The 26,317-nt window shown below is 36.1% G+C and overlaps 1 protein-coding gene across 1 annotated transcript in view; it reads left to right on the top strand.

Annotated features, from left to right (window-relative positions):
• Mdga2 (MAM domain containing glycosylphosphatidylinositol anchor 2) overlaps window positions 1–26,317 on the top strand; it is a 794,049-nt gene that overhangs the window by 350,094 nt on the left and 417,638 nt on the right. Inside the window, 1 exon segment of the mRNA XM_052738256.1 lies at window positions 1,814–1,953. Coding sequence (XP_052594216.1) covers window positions 1,814–1,953 — 140 coding nt within the window.

The following is a 26,317-nucleotide window of genomic DNA, read 5'->3' as shown; positions in this document are numbered from 1 at the left end:
GAATGTTTTCCTTTAGTATAAAAATATTTATGAGACCCGCAGAAGTATTTCTGATAATGTAGCCTGAGTCGTGAGTGGCACCATTACAATCACGTGAATGGCGTTTTAAAATGCAAAGTCCTGGAGAAGATGGAAATGGGGGCTGGGCTGGGGGAAAGACGGGTGGGGGGGGGAGAATAAGGGAATCCGTGGCTGATATGTAAAATTAAATTAAATTATAAAATAAGAAAAGAAAAAAAACGCAAAGTCCTTTAGTTTTCTGCCAAAATGTCATGTTATTCTGTGTACTGGGGAAAGATATTCATAGCAAGCACTGGGGGCAAGAATTACCCACATTGAGTGTTGCAAGTACCCTTCTAGAAATGGCTTTCATTCCCAGCCTGGCTTGTAGCTTCTCCTGATGAATATTAGAAAGCAGCTTGATTTTTAATTTGAATATTAGGCTCGTATGCAAAGAATATAATCATTTGTTGATTTTTTTGTTCGCTGTTTGTATTTTTGGGTCTTGTTTTTATTTTTTTTTCCATCAAGTGGGCTTATCTATTTTCATTTCCACAAAATTTAGAAAGATAAAGAAATACACCCTCTTAGTTATTCATCTCTGTGAGTGCCCTAAGGATCTTAGTGGTGTACGTCAAAACATTACACATCAGAAATGATTTTCCCTTCAAAACATGAATTTCCCAAAAGAGGACTTTTCATAAATTGAGTAGTCTTTTTCCTCTTCATGGAAGCACCGACACCATTTTCAAGAAATATAGGACTTGTGATCTTTTTATGCCAATTTTTAAAAAAAAATTCAAGCATTCAAGTGTTCTTTTTTGGAAACTGATAGCTTCTATTAAGGGCAATGCTGTTTAAAATGGATATTCTTGTCAGAATAGTCTGTGATTGCTGCCCTCTACATGTGCAGGCAATCTTCTCATTTTTCCTTCAGTTAAGATCATTTTCTCTTTTACCTTCAAATGTATTACACACAAAGATGTTGTGTCCAAAAATGAAGATGACCTCCATTCCAAAGTTCCCAGCTGTCAGTATGTATTTGATCGTAGACAACATGTATGATTAGCTAAGTATTTCTCATCACTTGAGGAGTTTCTGCTTGTGATAGGTAATGCAACAAGAACCAGTCAAGTTTCTTAAGATCTTGGTGCAAGAGAAAATGCAATTTCTACAGCTCCATAAGTGTTAAATTATTCTTATTAAAATTTGAGACGAAGTCATCAATAATTTGCTGCCAGCTTCAGTGTCTTTACTCAGAGACCACCTTTTATTCGTGCTAAGGCAGGGGTCTGTAGATGCTGCTAACTGAGCTGACATGCTGTCTCCAAGCATGAACATCCCTTGGGTCCTTTTCTGCACCACGGGACTTTAAAATGAGCTAATGTCTGCGTCTTTAATTCAAATGCCTTCTTCTCTTATAATTGTCATCTTCCTTTGGCATTACATATTCCAGGTATATCATTACTTATCTTTTTCAAGCTTTAATTTAAAAAAGGAAGAGGCCTTCCTACATTTTAACAATCAACTTAATCATAGGGCCTTGTAATGACATGGTTTCTGGATGCACCAGTTTTCTCTCACTGCTGTCTTCCCCTTTGACATTTTCGGAATGCTGTGCTGACTATTAGGTAAATTAGAAATGTTTCGCCAAGAAAATCTCGAACCCTTTAAGAAAGTTCTAAGTGTTAGGCTAATAGTTCTGGCTATTGTAGAGTCTAATGAGAATTACTCTTACAATTGAGATAGTTCATGTGGACAGGATTTACTTGGGTTTTCACCTATCTTGTGTCTTTTCTTCCTGACTCTGCAGCTCCCCCGACAGTTCGGATTGTGCACTCAGGATTGGCCTGTAACATTGAGGAGGAGCGCTACTCTGAAAGGGTCTACACTATCCGGGAAGGAGAAACTCTAGAATTGACCTGTCTGGTTACAGGACATCCACGCCCACAGGTGAGTCCTGAGCTGAGACATTAAAGAAGATGCTGACTTCTCATGGAAGTTGAAAGTTAATATTTTACACAATTAAGCTAGAATTTATGTAGTTTTGTGACCGGGTGTCAGTGTGTGTGTGAGGGTATTTGGGGGTTGTTTATGCTTTCATTTGCTACTCCAATGTAAATGAATAGAATGAAAGATAAGGGTGATCATGCCTAAATACCGATCAAGAATGCAAGTGCATAAGATGAAACAAGAAATTTGGGGTTTTACATTGTGAGAAATTTAGAATACATTCCCAAGAAAGCTGTTAAAAAGAAAACTCCAATAATAGCTCAGTAAGATAACAATTCATATGGCAATGAGTCTATTTTAAAATGTGGAAAACCTGACTTCATGATGACATCATTGTACCTGAGGAAGCTTTGTTTTGAAGAATGTGATGCATGTCATCACAGGCACATTTCTTATTCTTAGCCATTATATTCAGAAATGTTTCAAATAAATGTTTACAGGTGCTAAATGCATTTGAACTTTTATATTAATTAGCTGCACCTTACTTAAGTGATTACTAATGGGAGCATTTGAGAAATTTAGAAGTTAATAAGATTACAAATAATGTGCAAAGAAAAAGCATACAGAGCAAAAAGAGATAACTGTAAATGAATAAATCCATGCTTATTATTCATATAATGTGAAAATGTAATTTGTATACATAATATTCAAGTGTTTTTACTCATTAACAATTCTTATTTTCATACACTTAATCTGACAACTTCAGAGTTCACATGGATATTTAAGTATGGCGGAGGAAATAAGTTGATTTAATAGAAAAAGTCAGATAATTTAAGTGCTTTGCTATCAAGACAGGAAGTCTGGCTGACACAGCCATAGAAGAGAATGGAATAAAAATTGGGGGTTTTATGAATTTGTCACTGTTGCCCTGTCATTTGCTTCTGCCACTCCTAGCTCGACTAATTAAAGAACTCATGATTCTACCCCATGAACAAATAAAACTAAACCTATTGTAGAAACAGGTATTGGAGAGGTAGGCTGATTGGCAGGCAGATAATTAGATGATACAAGATAGATGGGTAGGTAGATAGGTTTATAGGACCATAGATATGACTGAAGTGATAAATTATATTTTGTAAAATTAATCTTGTTGGTAAAGCCTAAAAGTGTAAAAATAACCCAAAACAATGACTATAAGTTTTTTGAAATAGAAAATTACAAGGACTAAAATTGTGAGTAATTATATTTTCTATTAACAGAATATGAATTAAAAAATAGAAATTGGCTTAATAAAATTAAATTCCATAAAATTTGGTTAAAAATAATTGAACATGTGATAAACAGTGATTCCAAAAGAAAACAGAAAAAAAAAATGATGGTGATAATTATAAAATCAGATATAAAAGACTAGTGCTTAAAAATTCATAGAAAAAATATTGAGTTCAGTGAGATAATTTCATCAAAAATTAAAAAAAAACATGTTTAGAGATAACTCAAATAGTAGCTCAAGAAATTTTAATGTTGCTACAATTCATTTTTTTATTAAAAGGCCTAATAATAGAGATAGAATCAAAATTTGGAATCAAAATAGGTTAAAGTACAGCAGTGACAAGAGGTTGGTGAGAGTCAGTTCCCAGCAAGAGAAGACCACTGCAGCTCCCTCCCACCAGTGTTAGAACACAGGGTTGCCATCTTAATATATTCCAAACCGTAAAGTTCACTTAACAATGGAGCTTCTGTCTACCCCTGCCATCCCGTGATCGTCTGGATGCCCTCTCTCACAGTTCTCCTTCCCCTTTAACCTTAGAAGTATCTGCTGTTGGCAGTGAGGCTTCCCCTTCAACGTTCACATTTCAGAGTGCCATCTCGTTCTCTAGCTAATCTGAAATGAGTTCTGGAAAAACAGAATTAGGAGATTTTTTTTTTTTTTATTCCTTAACCAGTTCCATTTTGGGGTCCTATTTAAATATATTGCCATAATTAAAAACAATAACAACGATGACAACAAAAGCCACTGTGTCGTAATCATCATCATTTACCTCATTCCTAGAAGTAACTCTTGTGTTGGTAGGCATATCACTTTGAGTTGATATTTCCTCTTTGAAATGGCTGACTGGGTGCCTTCTTTGCCAGCAAGCTATATAGGGAAGGCTGACTGAACAGCTGCGGTTTGGCATTCTGGCCAAAGTCTAAAGGGCATGCTATTGGCAGCTGCTCCAGAAGATGATTTTTCCCTGGATGATAGCAAGGAGCTGGAGGAACTTACTTCTATGCCTAGTCTGGCACTGGGGATGCTGGAAATGGGGATGAGCGGGTTCTTAGTTCTTTGTCACCATAGTTTTTGATCTTCTTCCTCTGTCCATAGCTATTAGAAATCAGAAAAAAATGCCCATTTTCAAAAACATTACAGACTTTTAAAATTATATTATTTGGATAACATTGTAAGTATTCCAAGAGTATTGACATATACAAGAGAAATCAAATAAAGAAGGGGTCAGTTCACCCAAGTGGATAGGAGGGTGATACTGGTTCAGAATATCTACTCCTAACCTCTCTGTTCCATGTGTATTAAGGTTTTTATTATGTAATATAAATTATAGCTATTATAAATACATGGTATATAGTTTTGAGTGACATTTATATTATAAATATGCATATATACATATATAGTATGTAAACACATACTTCATATAATGTTTGAGAAAATAGAACCTATTACAGTTTAAAGTCTAGTCATGAACATTTTCCTACACACCTGAAGATTTCCATGTCTCTATATATTGGCTGTTTATATTGTCTCTTACTTTCTTCTTAGCTTCACATGTATCTCCTCATAGATTTTTTGAGAATTTTCACTTAATTTATAAATTCCACTGCTAACAAATTTTCCTTCTCGGGTGTTAGTTTTGTTTGAGGTTAGGTTTTAAAATTAATCTGTTTTTAAATTCTATAAATTTCTAATACAATTTGATACTTCAGAGTCCAAGAGTCTTTTGCAGACATTGTCTGTTTAGTATGCCCATGGTTGAAGCCAAACACTTCTTTCTGCCTTATGAGTTAAAAGATAAGCATTTCACCTTCCTGTCTAAATTATGGTGATCTCAGTTATTCCTCATTTGCTCAGTGAAGGCATATGAGAAAACTCATTTGAGAAAAGTCATATAGCACACTTTTCAAATGATCATCTAAGTAGAATACCTGAATATTTCATGCTTTCAGATCGGAAGACAATTCTCAGACTCACTTGGCTATATTTCTTACAAAAATTTTGTAGATACACATGAAAAGTAGACATAATAGATTTCACACACACACACACACACACACACACACACACACACACACACACACACACACATACACACACAAACTATGGAAAGATTTAGGTTCTGTTATCCTACCAGAAATCATCAGATATTATTTTTCATGGCTTAAAAAATGCAATGTAACTTATTTTTTTCATCAGCCATGTATCTGTTTATTCTGGATCTGACTTCTCCTTCATGTGAGAGAACTGCCAACTCAAGTAATTTTTTTTAAAATGAATCTTTGGATGTGGTTGGCATGATAATAGGTTACAAAAAATGCTGAGAAACTTACTTTCTCAAATTCCAGATCTATGCTACTTTCACATGCCTTCTATAAACATCGCCAAGTCAATGCAGAAATGATTAATATCCTTATTAATTTCATATTTACATGGTTAAAAGTATCAAACATAGCTTTTTATGGTAGATATCATACATTCAATATTTTTGTTTTTATTTATGCTTATAAAATATGATGTATATTTGTATTGAATCAGTTTTATATATTTTAAAATGTGCTAATACTTTTTAGCCTAAGTATATTACCAACATTTTGAATTAAAACTCCTGTGGTTCAGGGACAAATAGCCAAACGAATGGAAACACATGAACTATGAACCAATGGCTGAGGGGTCCCCAACTGGATCAGGCCCTCTGGATAAGTGAGACAGTTGATTGGCTTGATCTGTTTGGGAGGCATCCAGGCAGTGGGAGCGGGTCCTGTACTCATTGCATGAGTTGGCTGTTTGAAACCTGGGGCCTATGTAGGGTCACTAGACTCAGCCTGGGAGGAGGGGACTGGACCTGCCTGGACTGAGTCTACCAGGTTGATCTCAGTCCGCGGGGGAGGCTTTGCCCTGGAGGAGGTGGGAATAGGGGGTGGGCTAGGGGGAAGGTGAGGGGGGTGGGAGGGGGGAGAACAAGGGAATCTGTGGCTGATATATAGAACTAAACTATATTGCAAAATAAAAAAATAAAAAAAAAAAAACTCCTGTGATTACAAGGTCATTTTTGTCCATGGGTAATCCAAATGAATTTAGTATCTTTCCAGAATTCATATTAGTTTATTCCTTTGGACAACATTTGTACTTAGAATAATCAGCTATTACATATGTGTATACGTATATGTATATGTATATATATACATATACATATGTTATATATATATATGTATATGCAATATTCTAGAAAATTTCTTTAAAAAACCTTAGCTAATTTACTTAGTGAAAGCACTTTATGGAAAAATTTATGCAGATTATATTTGCTTATAGAGAAGATTCATTTTTGCAGTTACACCTGATCATCAGAAAGCCCCTGGATTTCACAGCGCTAAAGTTTCGTGTCTTTCTTATGGAAAGCCCCATAGTGTTTAGGGTTCTCATTAACTACCTTGGAATCATGTGACTGAAGGTGGTATCGTGTTTCTCTACCAGCTTGCTGCCATCAAATTCTTTCACATGGGCACGAAATACTGCTTTACTAAATAACTTAGAAATACTAACTTTGAAAAGACAACAGGTCCTGTAAAAATGCATGAGGTGAATTGCAATCTAAAAGTTAGAGTGGTGTTTTAATCATAAATGTGTAATGAAGTTTACAGACTACAAATAAGAGTCTTCTGACTTTAATAGAAAAGCAAGCTGGCGTTCCAACTGAAGAGAAAGCACTCAAATTTCTGATTCATACCTAAAAATTAGGCAAAGGGATAAATACGTTATTAAAAACTGTAATCTGCCTATAATAAACAAATAAACAAACAAAAACCTGTGAAATGTAGTTGTATCTCAGTACTCAGCCCTTGTGTAGAACACAAAGCCCCATGTATGATGCCACCACCACAAAAAGGAAATATAATGAACTTAAAAATTATTTTATTTTTTGATATTATGAAATAATTAAACCATTCTTCCCTTCGGTTACTCCTTCCAAACCCTTATATTACCCCTCCTTCCCCATTTTTGAATTCATGGCTGCATTATTTTACTTATTCACACACACACATATATACACACACACACAATGTGTGTGTATATATATATATATATATATATATAGAGAGAGAGAGAGAGAGAGAGATGTTACAGTATAAATATAGATATAAATATAGATATATACAGCCTGCTCAATTTGTATAATATTATTTGTATGTATAGGTTTTCAGAGATGACCATTTGGTATTGGATAGCTAATTGGCAAACTCTTCCCTGGGGAAGACTATTTCTGCTGATTTCATCATTCCTTATTTCCCATTTGCCTGTAGTGGTTTGTGTTGTGTGGGAGCCCTCATGGTCTTTCCCCCTTAACTTTGACATGTCTGCTGTCATCATCCTTGTCCAGCTTTTGCTTGGGCAGCCATGTTGCTGAGCCTCTATGTAGCTTCTAACATTAATAAGAAGTACAATCTTACAGCAAACGCCTTGCACCCTTGGCTCTTGCAATCCTCTGCCCTCTCTTCCGTAATTATCCCTGAACCTTAAGTACTAGAGTTGTGTTGTAGAATTATCTTAGGTTGTGATCCACAATTCTATGCAGATGTATTAAAAAATGCTTAGCATGTGTAAATGCTAAGCAGATATCAATCATCTGTGATTGAGTTGTAGATGCAAAATAATTTCTTCTACAAACACAATTTAAGCTATTACTGTCATTATTAGATGATTGCAGTTAACCCATTAGAATCTGCAGATTGTTCTATTTGTCACATTTACATTAGCTTTGACCAGCATAAACACGAGTGGCAAGAGAATATTGATTTAGGTGGTAAACTTTTTGATCATATTGAATAGACTAGAAAAAAGTTAAAATGGAAACATTCCTCATATGATTTGGACTTTATTAGTCACAGAATAACTAGAACCTATTTTAATATGCTGTTCTGATAGTTCTTTGACATTTAGACATCATGCTGACTTATACTAAGTCATGTTGAGTGTCAAAAGCAACCTCCACAGAGAACTCAAACACCCCAAAGTCTCAGAGAAGTGGCAATGTTACCACTTCTTTATTTTATGAACTTGTGTTAAAGAGTTCACTAAGGTTCCTCACTATACAAAATGCACTGGTCAGGACACTGCCATCATGGAGAGGTTTAGAGGAGACAGTCCTCTAATAAAATGATACTGAAGGCAATGTTGGCTTGACAATGGGGTCTCTAAAGCCATAAGGATGATCACATTCTCAAATATCAGGTGTTGGATAGTAGCACTTTGCCAATATTCTCAATATTGGTATAAATAAGTGAAAATGTCAGCATTAAGAACTACAAAATGCTTTGACCAATAGGACTTTGTATTAGCCAATAGATTACAGTGCTTTTCCAGGTGAAATATAGGGACAACCAGCTCAAATAGTACTTGAATTACATCAATAGACGTGACACCTTAAAAAGGTTGATTTGTTTTGTTTTGTTTTATATGTACATCCCTAAATACATAGATATCATCTGTTAAGTCTGTATACTGTTACTTATATGTATATGATATCAGGGCTAACCACCTGGTATTGGATAACTAATTTGGGAAACTGTATCCTCATCTCTTAAAAATACACCTGAAACTGAATTAGATCTGAACATTGGAAGTCTGATGGTTCATGCATTTGTGGGTTTTTTTTTTGTGACAGATATATCTGATAAATACAGACTGGCATAATGACTTTGCCTGTGATATTCTCTCCAGATCTGATCTGAATCTTGGCAAAGGTTAGATAATGGACTTCAAAACACAAAAGCAAATTAATTAGATATACAAACTGATAGACCTTTGACGTATACATAAATATATTACCTATATTATAGTATATTACACACATTACATGATCAGATATTAGTAATTAGTTGACATTTCACAGAATGATTTTTACTCATTTTTTTAAGTGCTTTTAGAGCTGTCAACAAATTGTAAACATACTAGCCTTAACATCACTCAGGTGAATTTTTTCTTATGTAATGATTAACTAATTGACCTATTTTTATGATTTTGTGTGTGTGCTTATGCATGTAAGTCCAGAAACCCTTAGTCACTTGAGCACACTCATTATGTTACAAATGTTCATTTATAATAATAGTTATATCTACCTCTCCTTGAAGAATATCTTGAAAGTAACCACAGTGGTGATATCCTTAAATAAAATTTATCCTCACTCATTAAGACATTTGAATTGACAGGATTTCACATCTCTACCTCAGTGAAGTGTTTGTTGGAATGACATTAAAATAAGAAAGTGAAAATTTCAACTTCAACTTCATTTTACTTAAAAGCAAAAAACTGTAGGCAACGTGTTATAGAATATGGTATCAGAAGTAACTAATAAACTAAACAAGTGCTGATTGTAAGCTAATAAAATTTAGTTTAGATTAGGTTCATCACAGCACTTTGCTGAAATGCTCAGATTTGTTCCAGATAAATCAATGAAGAATAAAAATTACCCTAAAATGTTAATCTGGTTACAAAGAAGAAAAGTGCTTATGAAATAGAATGTTTCCCTAACTGATAAATGAGGAAACAGTTATTAAGAATGACTCTAGGAATTCATTTTTAGAAATTGTTAATCTTTTGACTTTCTCTTGCTGTCAGGATGTTAACAAAGAGGTAAAAATGTCATTTATCTTCCCAATGGTTTTATCGTTTTCCGTCAGCAGACATTGATTCCTTCCTTTTTTTATACTTCCTTGTGCTCCATGAGGAAACATTATCCTCTACAAGTGGGCCTCGTTGTACTTCCTTGCCTTTAGCACAAATTATTGAATGATGCAGGACAGGATTGAGCAGAGGAAAATCCTTAGTTAATTAGGACCTCTTCCTTTGGGCTTCATAAGATTTATACTATTTTTTAAGATGAACTTTAAGCATCAGGGTTGTGGTACAGTAGTGAATGTAAGTTATCTTGTTCATTGTAACCAAAGCAAGAGACCACTTTGGATTACTATGTAGTACATTCTAGAAGGACTACAGATGATCAGTATTGCAACGGCACATCAAAAATGGTTTAGAAATATCAGAAAATAATTATTTCAACTAATATCCAGAAGAAATGTAAACACATTTCATGAGATCTATGGACTCTGTCAGCTGGAATGCACTCTTCTGTAGTGTATTAGTTTCCTAGGGTGGTCTTATAAAGGTCACACAAGATCTGTGGTTTAAAACAACAGGCATTTACCCTCTTATAGATTGGATGTTAGAGTTCTAGATTCTGGGTGTCTACAGGCTACTTTTTTGGGAGGAGGTACTGAGTAGTACTTTTTTTCTTTTGCCTTTTCCTAGCTTCTGGTGATGGCCATCAAACCTTGATGTTCCTTGACTTCCATCTGCATCACTCCAATTTCTGTCTCTATCACCACTTGTTTGTGTGTGTGTGTGTGTGTGTGTGTGTGTGTGTGTGTGTGTGTGTGTGTGTGTGTGGTGTTTGTCTCAACATTGTGTTTTCCTCTTCTTCTCCGACACTAATTGTGTTGAATTATGGGATCTCCCCACTCCATTATTCCCACCTTAAATAACTGTGTAGAAAACATCTTCTAAATGTCACCCACCCAAATAAGAACCTAAAAGAGATTCTTTGAGAAATGATGAAAGATACTTATCTGCAGATATCAAAAGCACTGCAATGAGACCATTTGTTTAATAGTAACTTTGGGTATATTCAAAGATGCTGCTCCTAGGTCTAATTGTTAAAGGTGAAATGATGAACGTGATGTATATTGAATGATTCTTGTAGCAAAGGATGGTATCAGTTTAAGATTAAATGGACAATTGTTTGTTAAGTGTATTTGGAAATCTGTGTTCATTGTTTGTCAAAAGGTTGTGGTGCCCTTTGTGCAGGGTAGTTGCTCTGTCTTGTCTTTTGTGGATAATTCTTAGGCTTACATTATGAGTTTCTTCATAACTTTTCTGTCAGCATTGCTTCATCTATTTTTTATTACACTTTGGCATAAGTGGCTTCATTTTGATTCTGAGAGCTTCTCAGAGTTAGGATTTCAAAGTTCTTTGAGGGGCACATTATTCAACCCATACTGTACATAAATGTTTTTATTTTGGTGGTGTTTGCACCTCTTTATTTATTATTATTTTTATTTTTTATTTATTTTATTTTGCAAGACAATTCAGTTCTACATATCAGCCACGGATTCCCTTGTTCTCACCCCTCCCGCCCCCCTCCTCTTCCCCCCAGCCCACCCCCCATTCCCACCTCCTCCATAGCAAAGCCTCCCCTGAGGACTGAGATCAACCTGATAGACTCAGTCCAAGCAGGTCCAGTCCCCTCTACATCACCAGGGAGGCTACCTGGAAAACAGGACCCCAAGAAAGACACAGGGATCGCCCAATGACGGAGAAATGGATGAGATCTACATGAACAGCCTGGACATGAGTGGGGGTAGTGAAAGGCGAGGGTCAAGGGAAAGAGAGCTTGGGGGAGCGGGAGATCCCAGCTGGATCAAGAACAGAGAGGGAGAACAAGGAATAGGAGACCATGGTAAATGAAGACCACATGAGAATAGGAAGAAGCAAAGTGCTAGAGAGGCCCACAGAAATCCACAAAGATACCCCCAAAATAGACTGCTGGCAATGGTCGAGAGACAGCCCGAACTGACCTACTCTGGTGATGGGATGGCCATACACCCTAACTGTCGTGCTAGAAACCCCATCCAATGACTGAGGGAACTGGATGCAGAGATCCACAGGCTAGGCCCCGGGTGGAGCTCCAGGAGTCCAGTTAGCGAGAAAGAGGAGGATTTATATGAGCGAGAATTGTTGAGACCAAGGTTGGATAAAGCACAGGGACAAATAGCCAAATGAATGGAAACACATGAACTATGAACAAATGGCTGAGGGGCCCCCAACTGGATCAGGCCCTCTGAATGGGTGAGATAGTCAATTGGCTTGATCTGTTTGGGAGGCATCCAGGCAGTGGGACCGGGTCCTGTGCTCATTGCATAAATGTTTTTTAAAATAATCCCAGACCCAGCAATGTCTCCGTGGATAAATGTGTCTGCCCCTTAGCCTGAGGACCCAGGTTTGATCACCATGTACTACATAATGGAGGGATAGAAGCAAATCCCTCAGGTTGTCTTCAGACATTCCCATACACTCACAAACTCACACCCCCCACACACAAATTATTAATTAATTAGGAAGATTTATACCCTTTCTGAACACATTCTTGGTTGCCACAGAAATTCCTTTTTGCAGCATGGTGACTAGAGTTGATGATAACATATTATGTACTTGCAAGTTGGTGAGGCAATGGACCTTTAGTACTTCCTATTCTAAAATGTGTTCTGTTGTAGAGGATTCTTCTAGATTGTTTTATTATTATTATTATTATTATTATTATTATTATTATTATTACTGTGATAAGCATCATGGCCAAAAGCAACCTAGGGAGGGTAGGGTTTATTTTTTTTAAACACCCTGATCACAGTCTTTCATCAAGGAATGCAGCAGGGCAGGAGCTCAAGGCAGAAACTGAAAGAGAGGCCATGGGAGGAACTGCTTACTGACTGTCTTCTCTTTGTTTGATCATCTGGATTTTTACCCAACCCATGCCCACCTGCCCAAGGGTAACACTGCCCACTTTATATGGGCCCTTCCACATCAATCATTAATCAAAAAATGTTCCACACGCTTGCCTACAGGCTAGTCTTATGGAGGCATTTTCTCCTTCAAGGTGACTCTGTCTTTGTCAGGTTGACAAAGATTTGCCATCACATAAAGGATACGGGATGCTTAAGTTTTACTGAGAGGGTACATATTACAGACATATACTTTGGGGTAATTGTTCAGTAGTCTAAGCATATTGCTTTTTAAAAGTGCTGACTTTGACCCGGTAAGATGGCTTCATAAGCTAACAGCATATACTGTTCTTGCAGAGGACTTGAGTTCAGTTCCTAGCTTCTATGTCAAATGGTTACAACTGCTTCTAACTCCAGTCTTGGAGGATCTGACACCTTCTTCTGACCTATATGGCACCTGCACTCACGTCCACATACACACAGACACATAATTAAAAGAAACTTTAAAAATGGTAACTTGCGTCTATTTAAACATGTGCCATTTACCTCTGTGCACTGAGCATTTTAAGAGTTCTTTGGATCTACTGTATCTGGGAGCTGCTGTTAGAATCATGCATATCCACTCCTATAGGAGTGTATTAAATGCTACCATGTCAGTCTTAAAGACTTAATGCTTCTTCCTATTGTACTACCCACCATGAGCTTCAAGACCCTTGGGAAATAGGATCGCATAATAAATATCTATGTAGAAGCCTTCAGTTAGAGAAAATTCAGACGTTACACACTTCAGTAACTTTTGATAGATTATGCATTTTTAAGTACAACTCAACTTTAAACATTAGGATCACAAGTGTCCATGGTAAATTTACAAAGTATCTGGTATAAACTGGAAATCTACTGGTAATAACAGACTACAAATACATAGCTCTCTATCTAAGCAACATAGAGGAAATGGAAGGCTGGTTTTCATACAGAAAGAGAAAAATCAGTTACAGAGAGTAGAGCAGAATTAGAAAATGGAGATTCTGACACATTCAGGTTTGTGTCAGCTTCTTACCACAGTTTATTTTGTCTGAGAGATGTTAGGGAGATAAAGCCTTCCTTCTCAGGTAACATAGCACAAAACCAAAGCCTCTGGAGTTGAAGTTGTTTTCTTCATAAGCAAAGGAAATTTGGATGCATAAGATCCATCAGTTTATACTTTGTAAAGTACAAACTTTTTTTTCACAAATTTTGGGTCTCCTTCCTGGAATTAGTAAATATGCTTGTGAGCAAAGCTGGAAAATCATATACTATTTCGCCGATGCCCTGTGACATCCTGTGTACCCCAACTCCAAAGAGGTTCGATATGATCATGAATCAGCCTGAAAATGACATACAATATGCTTCTATATTTATACATACACTCTCCACAGTTCATCCAACAATCTTTCACCTACTTGAAATTGTTATTCCTCCTTGCAATCACAATAAGCCATACCAGAAAACTAATGGAATGCAGAAGCATGGTTTTTCAGCTGATACAGTCTGTGCCTACTATGAAATGTGTTTAAATTTCTTCTGTGTACTAGCTCAAATAAGAGAAGGCAACTACCTAGATAATTTACCAAAAAATGCAAAAAAGCCAAGTCAAAATATCTTTGGCTTATATATTTCATCATGAATGTCTCTCTGTGGATTCATAATGCATGCTCAATGCTGTCTAAGGAAGTGGCTGCATTTACTGCTAGTCTCTAATGCCTACACTAGATCACTTAGAACTGAATATGTAAAGCAGAAACTATTCTGATTTTTTTTTTGAATTTCCAGTTTAAGGGCTGGATAGATGGCTCAGTGATTAAGAGAACATGCTACTCTTGCATAGAGTTTAAGTACAGTTCCAAGCACTCACATCAGACAACTCAAAACTGCCTGTAATTTCATCTCAAGAGGATCTGATGCCAACTCTGACCTCTGAGGGTGCTGCACTATTATGCACACACACACACACACACACACACACACACACACACACACACACACTCACACACACACTTTAAATAAAATTAAAAAAATAAAATTCTCAGTTTAATACTAGTAAAATTTAAGACAGGAAATTACTTAATCTGAAGGTAGATTGGAGAAGAGAGAACTTTAAAAGAATGAATTGATGTATAAACTGAGCTTCTGCCAGCTCTCCCCGCCAGTGAAAGGGGTACCACCTACTCGTGGATCCTTGTTTCCTCACACAGCTCTTCACAAATGAACACTTTTCTTGCTAAAATGGGCACTCTGGGTTCTAGTACTAAGTTTTTTAAGCTCAGAAACCTGGTTTGGTTGATACAAGTGAACAGATTAAGGACTGATTTGATTTTCCTAATCTCATAAAAGGTAATACGCATTCAAACAATCCCAAAATCAGGTTTGGTATTCATGATGAGAACTCCAAATCTAGATGTAGCAGATTGTCCCACTGGTCAGTCTGAGCAAGCAAGGTAAAATAAAGGATAATCATAATCAAAACATTGTGTCAAAATTTGGAGTGGCAATGGATTGGGCATGGCTCTTCCAAGGTAGGATTGTGCTCCTAGGAAATCAGCTAAGAAACCAAATCCCTGATAATTGGGAAGCAAGCCTTGTTAGTGGAGGTACCTGAGGCTCTCTCATGGGCCAAGGGGTAAGAAGCCTAGGTCTGAATCCAAAAGAAATATTTCCCAATGACAATTAGTTATAGAAACCTGATTTTCTGTTAACAAGATTGATCATTTCCTGTTTTTATTGAGACATCCTTTCTTTAGATATATTAATATTAGTACATTCATTCACATAATGGCTGAATCTCAGAAGTGTATGTGATATTGATACATTAATATTCATTCTACATTGACGTTTTGCGCCCTTGTGAATTTCACTTAATGAACCAACTGTCTTTCTCTAAGGACAATCCTATTTCCTGTATGTATAATTTATTTAAGATGTGTGTATTTGATTATACTCTGTTAGAAAGTCAGTGAAGTTTTGGTTATATCCTATTACCTTCTCTATATTTCACAAGAATTTGGAAAATGCTTTAAAAAATATGATGAGACCAAGAACACATTCTGCTGTGGACAGAGATGAGATGGCCACCAGACCACCAATCCCACATTCTTCCCACTCTAGTCCCCTGTGTTTTCAAATATTCAGGTGGCTCCTATTCTGTTTCTTGCATAATTTTTAACCTTGGCTACTGTAAATGACCTTACTTGACTGGATCATATTTTATTATTTTTATTCATTATGGACATAGCTAATGGAGCTCTCTGTGAGATATTTCCACATACTTGCCATCACCTTGTTAATATGGTTGTAGAAAAAGAACATTTGATGATTAATTTAAACGATTAACCTTATTAGAAGGAGATGCCATATCTGTTTTTCTGTCTCTGTCTTATTTCCTTCTAATTCTACCCATGGTGGCACACATAACAGGATTTCAGTCTCTTTTATGGCTGAATAACATCCACTTGCACATGCATATTACATTCATTTGTTATGAATACCTCATTGATTCTACTTCCTGAAGATTATGAACAGTAATGAAACAAACACAAGCATAAAGGCATCTCTTCCACACATTGACTTCATTTTCTTTCTTAAGAGTGAGAAGGTTGCATCATAGACTTCTATTGTAACTTTTCTTAGAAACTTCCATGCTTGTTCCATAATTTCTATATTCATTTACGTTAATATATGCAGTGTACAAGAGTTTAGTAGAGGGTAGGCAAGGAAGAGGTAATATATAGGGATTGGGTAATGGGTATCAAAGTGGGTAATGGGTATCAAAGTACAGTTAGATACAGTTAGGAGGTAAAGTTATAGTGTTTTTTTAACACTGTACAGTGGCTTTATTTAACATTAACTTATTAATTATTTCAAAATAACTATAAAAAAACATTTTAAACATTCCCAAACTAGGAAATGCTGATTATGTTGATTTTGTCCTTGTCCAGTGTACACATGTATTAAATCACACCGTATTTCATAATTATGTATAATTACTAGTTTGTTAAACAATAAAAAATATTTCAATTAAAACTTTAAAGCTACAACCATAGTGTTATTGGCATTTCTAAAAGACAAAAAAATGTAAAAACATATTCATCTGATAAGGAGTTTAAGAATATGACAATGACATTTGCCTAGCATTAAGAAGTTTTAACTTAGGGTATAGTGCATACTGTTTTTCTCCTCGGGATTCATTTTTTTTAGAGTTCACGTAGTTGTTCTTGAAATCTACATCCCAAGTAACAAGATGAGTGCTGGAGAGAGAGATGGCTCAGTGCATAAAGTACTGGTCTCCCAAATGTGAGGACCTAAGTTTGGATCTCCAGCCTTCACATAAAGCCAGAAGCAGTAGCTCATGTCTGTAATTGCAGGAAACCAGTCAAGACAGGTAAACCCCGGAACACTGACAGGCCAGCTAATCTGCAATGGGGACATCCAGTGATTGTCTCAAACAAGGCGGGAGGAGAGAAGCTAAATTTGTGATCTGATTTCACATGCTTACTCTAGCATACATGCCTTAACAATCACACATGAGAATAGGCACACACACACACACACACACACACACACACAAGCACATCATACACACATACATAAGAATAAGGAAATGATGCTCATGTCATGTGTATTCCTAAAAAGGAATACTGCAGGAGCGTGGGGAATATGTTTTACTCTAGGTTTGCATATAAAACAGACACAAACAAAGCTGTGAGCAAATTATTGCAAATTAAATTATAGTGTATTCAAAACCAAAACCAAACAATATGAGTCTTAAAACACTGTCAAAATAGCATGTGAGTCACCATACCATCCCTTTCCAAATCCCATTGTACTTTATTTTTTTAAATAGAAGCCTGGATTAATTCTCATTCATTCCTTATTGATTTTTCAATTACTTACAAAATTACTAACACCTTTCAATATCTTTTTTTCTTTCTAATTCCAGTATGCCTGTCCTTCCAGTAACTGTTACCTTAGCCTGTACATTTAAAAATACCATTCAGTGTATACCAAAGATCAGTAGCTATAAGCAAAATAATAAAACAAATAGTTCCGTGTTACGATTATTTCATTAAATATTTCAAGTGTAACTATTAATTGTAGAAATAGAGACTTTTCTTGCCTTTTCATCTTGTATATTCAGAGGCATTTTTCATTTACAAAAAAAGCCATGTCACTTTCTTCACTTTTTGAACCACCCTTCTGTGTGTGTGTGTGTGTGTGTGTGTGTGTGTGTGTGTGTGTGTGTGTGTGCCATGGTGCACATGTGGGTGTTAGAAGACCATTTCATAGAGTGGACTCTCTCCTGGCCCTTTATTTGCATTCTGACAATTGAGCTCAAGTCACCACAGTAGACACCTTTACCCATTCAGTTATCTTGCCACACAATGAATATGCCCAATGAATTTAATATGGGGTAGGATAACTGAATTTCTGGAAACATTTATCTATCAGCTTTTTTTCTTTGTTTGTCTCTTTCTTTCTTTCTTCCTTCCTTTTTTCTTTCTTCCTTCCTTCCTTCCTTTATTCCTTCCTTCCTTTCTTTCTTTCTCCTTTCTCTCTCTCTCTTTCCTTCTTTCTTTTTACTGAATCTTTCTTGTAGCTTAAGCAGTCTTTGAACTTGCTATGTAGCAAGGATGACCTTGCTCCCCTGATCTTCTTGCCTCTATCTCCCTATTGCAGGGCTTAGAGGCACACATCATCATTGCTAGATGTTCTTGCATATTTAATCAGAAATTTCAGCTTTACATCAACCCTTTATATTTACATGTGTATACAAAAGCAGATAATGCTTTTAGCAAAATAGAAGCATGTCATATAAAAAGATAACTATAACTTAAGGTGATGGTCAAAGGATAGGAGAGACAAACATTTCAGACCAAACATACATTATAATGATATTGTATTTAATAAGCATGATGAGAGTGAAAATGAAAACACTTTAAAAACTCTCAAGCAGGTTGACCTAAAATAGTAACAGAGAATATATGATCAGTAAGTATTCGGGAGAAAACATAATCACTTATACTCCTGATGAGAGCAAAAATTATAAATGTGACAGTTTGGAAAAGAGGATTAAGAATAATGGATATAGGATTAGAGGGATGACTCACTGTCTATGAGCACTGGCTACTCTTCCAGAGAACCCAGGTTTGATTCTGAGGACCCACATGGCAGCTCACAACTGTCTGTAACTCCAGTTCAGGGGATCAAATACACTCTTATAAATTCCATGGCATGTGGTTCACAGACACACATGCAGACAAAATACTTAACATTAAATAAGTAAAAATATTTTGTCTTTTTTTTATTTTTTTGTTTTTGTTTGTTTGTTTGTTTGTTTGTTTTGAGATAGGGTTTCTCTAGGTAACCGTTGCTGTCCTGGAACTTGCTCAGTAGACCAAGCTGGCCTTGAATTCAGAGATCTGCCTGCCTTTGCTTCCTGAGTGCTGGGATTAAAGGCATGTACCTCTCCTGCCAGCCTAAGTAAAGGTTTTTTAAAAGAACAATGGACTTAGGATTTTGACAGTGATGTCAGAATAGTGCCTCCATCTTACAGACATGTTCTTGCATGTGTGGCTAGGGTGAATTATACAATAATATACATAAAGCTTTCTTTACAAACATTTGTACTGCAAATAATGCATATATCTTAAGTGTTAAATTTCAGGAATTAAATAAGTAAATGTGTTAAATAAAAATTATGCAGCTATTAAAGCTACATTTTCTGCTGTTCAGTCAGGAAGATAATTTTTAGTTAAAGAAAGCAAAGACAAAACTGTTGGACAAAAAAACCATTGCTAACATTTGTCTTGAAAATTCATGGGATATTCCTAAAGGAATAACAGTAGTATATTGCACTACTCCAGCTAAAATAGATAGGATATGTGGTATGTTTTGCCATATCTTGAATATTAGTTTTGAATTTTGAACCATATGCCCTATGTATCTGCATGTTCAGGTGAGTCCAGAATATTTTTGCAATATGAAATACTCTGAACATGCATGAAGTGTTTTATTACCATCCTCCAAAGTATACAGTGGGAAGTGTTTTGGATATTACTGTATAGGTAGGTAACACAGAGGATACTTAAATCCTAAGAAAAATGTTTAAGTAATGTGCTATGTTATACAAGGGATTTGGGTATTCATAGGCTATGGTATCTTTGGTCGTTTAGGGGAAAGTACCCCTTGGACACTGAGGATTACAGTGTTAACAATGCATACATTCAAAACTGTATAATATTCCCCAGAAATTAGAAGGAAAATTCATCATTTTAATACAACTTTTTCCAGTAAGCCTCGACACGTAATGTAGACCTTGCATTACTGGGAAATGATTTGAGACTCAGTTTAGAACTGGTTCAGAGACCTGGATGCCTGGCTATCCTCAAACTGTGGTTCCGCATTCCAGTTTGTGGTAGAAGTGGGTCTTTCACACAGAGTCCCGCTAGGGGGCAGTATTTCCTAGAGTCACTGCTTTCTCATTTTTGGACTCAAAACAAGAATAACCATCCATTTTGATTACTCTTATCCTTCATATTAAATTCGACCCCTGTGGAGGAAGCTGTTTCTCTCACTTACTTTTCCATGTCCACACTTCTGGACTGGTAGATGTTGAACTTCAAAGTGTGTCTTTCTGCTTTCTATCCTTTTCGCTCATCTCAATTCTCCTTTTAAAAATCCTCTCTGTTCCTTCCCATGGCTGCTACCTGGCATCCCCGACGTGTGTCCTCCATTTACTCTTTACTCCTTCTCTGGGCTAGTTTAGGTTATCTCCAAGTCTCCTTATCACATTACGGCTCCATTATAAGGAATTACATACTTTGGATCAGGTTCATAGTTACAGAGTTTCTGAGTAACCTGAGGTGGGCCACAGATAGCATTGTCGGGTGTTTAAGGCTAAGCCTAGTTATGAAGACATTCCAGAGAGCTGCATGAACAATTATCCTTCCTGAATTTTAAATCTCTGTCCTCTTCACATTTCACTTGGACAACATTTCATATTTTGGCAGGTAGATTCAAGTGACTTACGAAGTTTTCACCAAACAAATAATTCAATTTCTAAAATCTCATTCATCTTACCATAGTTTCCATCTGCAATTAAATAGATTTCCTTTTGAAGTCCCACTATATTAACACTGCTCAATCCAGAGCATAGTAATTACTCAGAGTGAATATGTGTTTTATATGTGTCCACTGATTTAATGATTCACGATTGTTTACCAAACATATATTTATGGGGCATTTCATAGTGTAGTGAGGGGCAAAGCAACTGACAAAATGAAGTAAATGGTAAGTACATTTAATTATAGCTGTCTTTAAAAAGTAAAAGACTACCCTGAACACTGTTCATGCTACCTAAATAGACATTTCATTGTTTATCGTCTAAGACTCTCTTGGTTAAGATTCACTCAAAGCCGTTTCCGAAGTAAGACGTTGGTGCACAGATATTCCTAAAGGAAGTATTCACACGAAATTGGTAGAAGAATAAGGGAATCGGGGCAGAGCAGTAAGAAACAAACAAGGATGTGATTTCAGGCAGAGGAGGCTGGAGAAGGCCTTCAGGAGACCTTTGCAATGTGAATAATGCCACAGTTTCTCTGTCCCCTGCAGCTTTCAGTCATGGTCAAGCCCCACCCTGAACCAGCAAGGGCAGAGTGATAGGATTTTAATCTTGCAGCTCCAGTATTTTACTCTATGCATAGTGATCTAGCCATTCTGAATATGGGTTTTGGATAAATAAATGGAGACTAGATCTGGTCTGTGAGATCAAAGAGTTGAAATATGATTAATAAAAAGATAATGAGTGTGACAAAAGCTGTCAAGTACTGAGTTTCTGTTGGAGTTCAGAAGAAAAAAACAAAAGGATGTATACTTTAGATCAGCGTGACCAAACAAGCCATCAAATCCAAAAGACACATAGCTGAGATAGAATTTGCATCAGCATTAGACAGGTATATAGTTATAGGAATGCAATTTGTCACTTTTCTAGTATCTTTCTAAATGAGAAAATTTTATTACTTCAAATGCCATTTAGACTAGATGAATAGCATGAACTATTATCAATTCTAACTTAGGGTAATAAAAACATTTTCTTTTTTATAAGGTAATTTACTACATTAAGTTATCTCATGAAAATTTTGTAACTTATCAGCTCCCTAATATATTAATCTACCACTTCCTAGTACATTGTGTGGATGTTTTCATTTATATATTATATAATAGTGAAAGATTTATTTCTTGTGTAAATAATCTGGGGAGGCATAAAGCCAAAGGAAACATGATTATTTTTACTATATTTCCACATCTCCATATATAGGAATTCTGAGGCACATTAGCAGGATGCTGGGATTTGTCATAAATATCAGATTGGTGTGATATAGTTTCTTCAATTAGTATTATCTTGAAGACTTGGTGTCCTCATCCATCGAAATAGTGTCTCACTTTTCTCCAAAAGGATGCCAAAACATAATTTAAAAAACAGGAAATATAGTTTAGTTTGACTTTTATAAAGAATACCTGATCATATTTATGTAAGAGACTGTTGTGGGATATTTATACACTGTGTGAAGACATATTGCTGTGATTGGCATAATAAAAAAGTGAACATCCAAAAGCTAGGCAGGAGGTATAGGCAGAACAGTTGGGCAGGGTGAGAGAAACTGGGAGGAGTAATCAGGCATGTGATTTTGCCAGCAGCCTCAGAGCACGTCAGATGTGATAAGAAGAGGTAATCTAGCCACATGGAAGACCATAGATTTAAAAAAAAAATGGGTTAATTAAATTATAAGAGCTAGTTGAGAAAAGCCTAAGCTAAGGCCAAGCTTTCCTGGTAAATCATAAGTCTCCAGGTCACAGGTCACTATTTGTGGGCTGGCAGAACAAAGATAGTACTACAAGAAAGCTTGCTACAAAAGGCTCCTAAGGCAAAAACAAGCAGATCTCTGTGGGTCTGAGGATGGCCTGATCTACATAGCACGTTCCAAACCAGCCAGTTCCACATAGTGAGACCTTGTCTCCAAAAAAATGAAAGAAGGAAGGGAGGAAAGAGGAAAACACTGAAGAGAGGCTCACAGCATGAAAAACAACATTTACAAATTGTACATAGTGAGAAACGTTGATACAAAGTATGGACAGCACAATTACAACTTAATGGTAAAATGTTGACACAGTTTATAACGGGGAAAAAAATCTAAATCAGCTCTCCAAAAATATAGGAATTTTTTGCATCAATAAGCACAAAAGAGAGATACCTCATATCTTTAGTCATTAGGAAAATACAAAACAGAACTGTCAAGAGATTGATATCTTTAAAGCATTTAAAAAATACAGAGGAGGGTATGGGGAAATTTGAACCCTCAATTTTACATGAGGGACTTTAAAATATTACTCCTACCTTGGTAAACAATTTGTTAAGTATACAAAATATTAAACAATGAATTTTGTATGATGTACTAAATCCATTCAGAGCTTTAAACTCACAATATAGAAACAAGTTCACAAGAACCTTGTGCACACAAGGCCTGGAGAGATGGCTCAGCAGTTAAGAGTACTTACTGCTCTTGCAGAACTCCTGTGTTCAGTTTCCAGAACCCATATGGCTGTTCACAGTCATCCATAATAACTCCAGGAGATCCAGTACCCTTTTTTGGTCTCTCTGGGCACCAGGCCTGCATGCAATGTACTTACATACATCCTTATGAAACACTCATAAACATAAAGTAAAAACAAAAATAAGTCTTTAAAAAAAATCTTGTATACACAAATACTCATACATTACTCATAAAACATCAAAGTTGAAAATCCCAAATATGTATCGACTGACAAGTGGATAAGCAAAATATAGCCTGTCTGTACAATGAGATGCTATTTAACAATAATGTGCAGTGTAATAAGGATGGACTTTTAAAATGTGTTAAGATGTCAGTCATAAAAGGTCATATGTTGCTCACCCCCAGTTATATAAAATGTACATAATAGACATGTCCAAGAGAAAGTAAGTGGGCCAGTTAGGGCATGGCTGGGATAGCAGGGGCAGTAAGGAGAAAGAGTGAGTGCCAACTGATGGTAGCAGGGTGTCTTTTAGAGGCAACAGAATGTCCTAAGAATAGACTTTAAGGCAGTTGTAGAACCATATGCATAAATGTGCTAAACACTGAATTATAAGCTATAAGTCTATGGATCATATCATTTGCAAATTATGTTTAAACAATAGCTTACTCAGTCTGCTTTTCTTTAATTCCTAAGGTTAAATGTGGCTTCCAGAGAAATTCTCCCCGAACTTCAATTTGACTCAATTATCTATCCTTTAATACTGCTGTGTACATATGTGTTAACTTTGTAAACACTTTGTCAGTCTATCCTTAATAACAAGCTAAAAGATCCTCATCCTCAGAGGTCAACTATTTTATTTTTATGCTTGCCAATGTCTTGCATAATTTATATGTAGGGGATGCACAGCTGGACTTCAGTGAGTTACTCCTTACCTTCAAATTGCCGTTTGAACATGGTTTCAGAATTTTAGAATGTTGAAAAGAACCTATGGTCAGGAATAATCCTTGCCTGTGTTTCATACAAGAACATAGGATCTCTATCTTATTTCGAACAGAACAAAATGCACTGGGATGTCAATATGATTTGATTAAAAAGAACAGTCACCTCAGACTCACTTTTCTTTATCAGAATAGATACTTTATAAATCAATGAGGCCTTGTGATCATTACAGTTCCATTAAGCCTTTAAAACATCATTAATTAACTCTGACTTATCTTTGCCTCTGTATACTTGGAAGAGTTGGATGGTACCAACAAAACCTCATTATTCAGATGTTATATATTTTTTCAAAGTATTTTGTTGCTGTTAGTTTCACTAATAACAACACCATATAGTTTGGCGTGAGTTTGACATTTGAAGCACTAAGTAACACTCATAAATTGATTTTCCTTCCAAAATTGTACTTGAAGAACATAGACAGTCCTCAAACTTAGTGATTGCAAGATTTTTCTAAACAGACTTTCTCACCCAAACCCAATTAAATCCTAATCTGTAAACTACATAAAAACCTCTACTTTTATAGAAATTGAAACCTGGGTTCAAAGACCAAAGTTCACCTTAGGCTGCTGAGACCCTCCAAAGATTTATCCTTGGAATAATAGCAATGCTTTAGTTGGTCCAAATGTCTTACAGATTTTCCTGCAACTGAGGATTGTTTTATATTTATTGTATTACTATTTTGTGAGAATTTCTCACTTTAGTACTTACATGAATATTTACATCATTTCCACTCCACACTTTCCACCCTCCAACTCCTTCCCTGTTCCCCAGAAATTTTTTTATACTAACCAATTGTATGAGTGCATGTATGTCTGTGTCGGGAAGGGAAGCGAGGTGGTGGTGGGGAGGGAGTAGAGGTAAACCTTGAATGTCATTCCTCTGGGGCACTATCCACCTTAGTTTTGAGGCAAGGTCTGTCTTTGGTTGATTTGGAGCTCACAGACTGAGCTAGGGTGGCTGGCCGATGAGCCTCAAGCCATCTTCTTGTCTCTGCCTTCCAAGCACTAGGATTGCAGGTGTGTACCATGGCACTGGCTTTTCTTTTTTTTTTCTTTTTTTTAGGTGAGTTCTGGGTTTCAAAGTCAGATTCTCATTCTTGCAAGGAAAACATTTATTGACTCAGGTCTTGCTGAGCTAAGCCTGCTTAATGGTGTGTTGCTGTCTCCTAAGAAAACAATGACACCTATCAGGTCATTTGTGTGTGTGTGTGTGTATATATATATATATATTATATATATATATAATATATATATGATATTTATAGTGCAATTTAATTTGTTTACATGTGTATTGTTTTATGCAGTACTTTAACATTAACTTAGTAAAACTACAACAGAGTAATGGAAACAACTATAAAATGAGCTGCAGGCATTCGACTATCAGTAATACCAAATTGTAAATTTTGAAAATTAGTTCCATTGAATATATCAATTTTTTTTCCAATAGTGTGATTATTTCCATTTATTTGGTTAGCTTCTTTAAAACCCAAACTGAAGAAGAGTCCTTTTGAGTTGTTTCTTAACATTACTGGACTTGCTAAGCACTCAGAGGGAAAATGATGGTCTGTTTTGCCCAAGATCTTAGCAGAGCCAGCACAGGGAGGAGATGAGGACTCTGATCTGTAATATTTGCTGCTGTTTGATGACCTGTTCTAGGGCAGCATTTCTAGAACCTTTCTACATCACAGACTCTGCTCCACGTGCTCTACCTGAACCTGTTAAACTTTCTCACAGAATCTCCCTTTGCAAAAAGAACTGGCACCACAGTTTAAGTTTTTAAATTTCATCCACATTTGTATCTTATTGTGAAATGTCCTTACACAACCTTTAAATAGCCAGACAACAAACGTGGTCATACAATTTCTTGCATTTTTTTTTCATCCCCTCCCCCCCCAAAAAAAAAAAAAACTGGTAATGGGCAATAGAGCAGAAATCATTATGTTTAAATGATTGAAATTTAAAAA

The sequence above is a fragment of the Peromyscus californicus genome, unplaced genomic scaffold (genome assembly GCF_007827085.1).
Source record: "Peromyscus californicus insignis strain IS unplaced genomic scaffold, ASM782708v3 Scaffold_15__1_contigs__length_86483966, whole genome shotgun sequence".
NCBI classification, from domain to species: Eukaryota; Metazoa; Chordata; class Mammalia; order Rodentia; family Cricetidae; genus Peromyscus; species Peromyscus californicus.
This window is presented reverse-complemented; position numbering and strand designations above follow the sequence as displayed.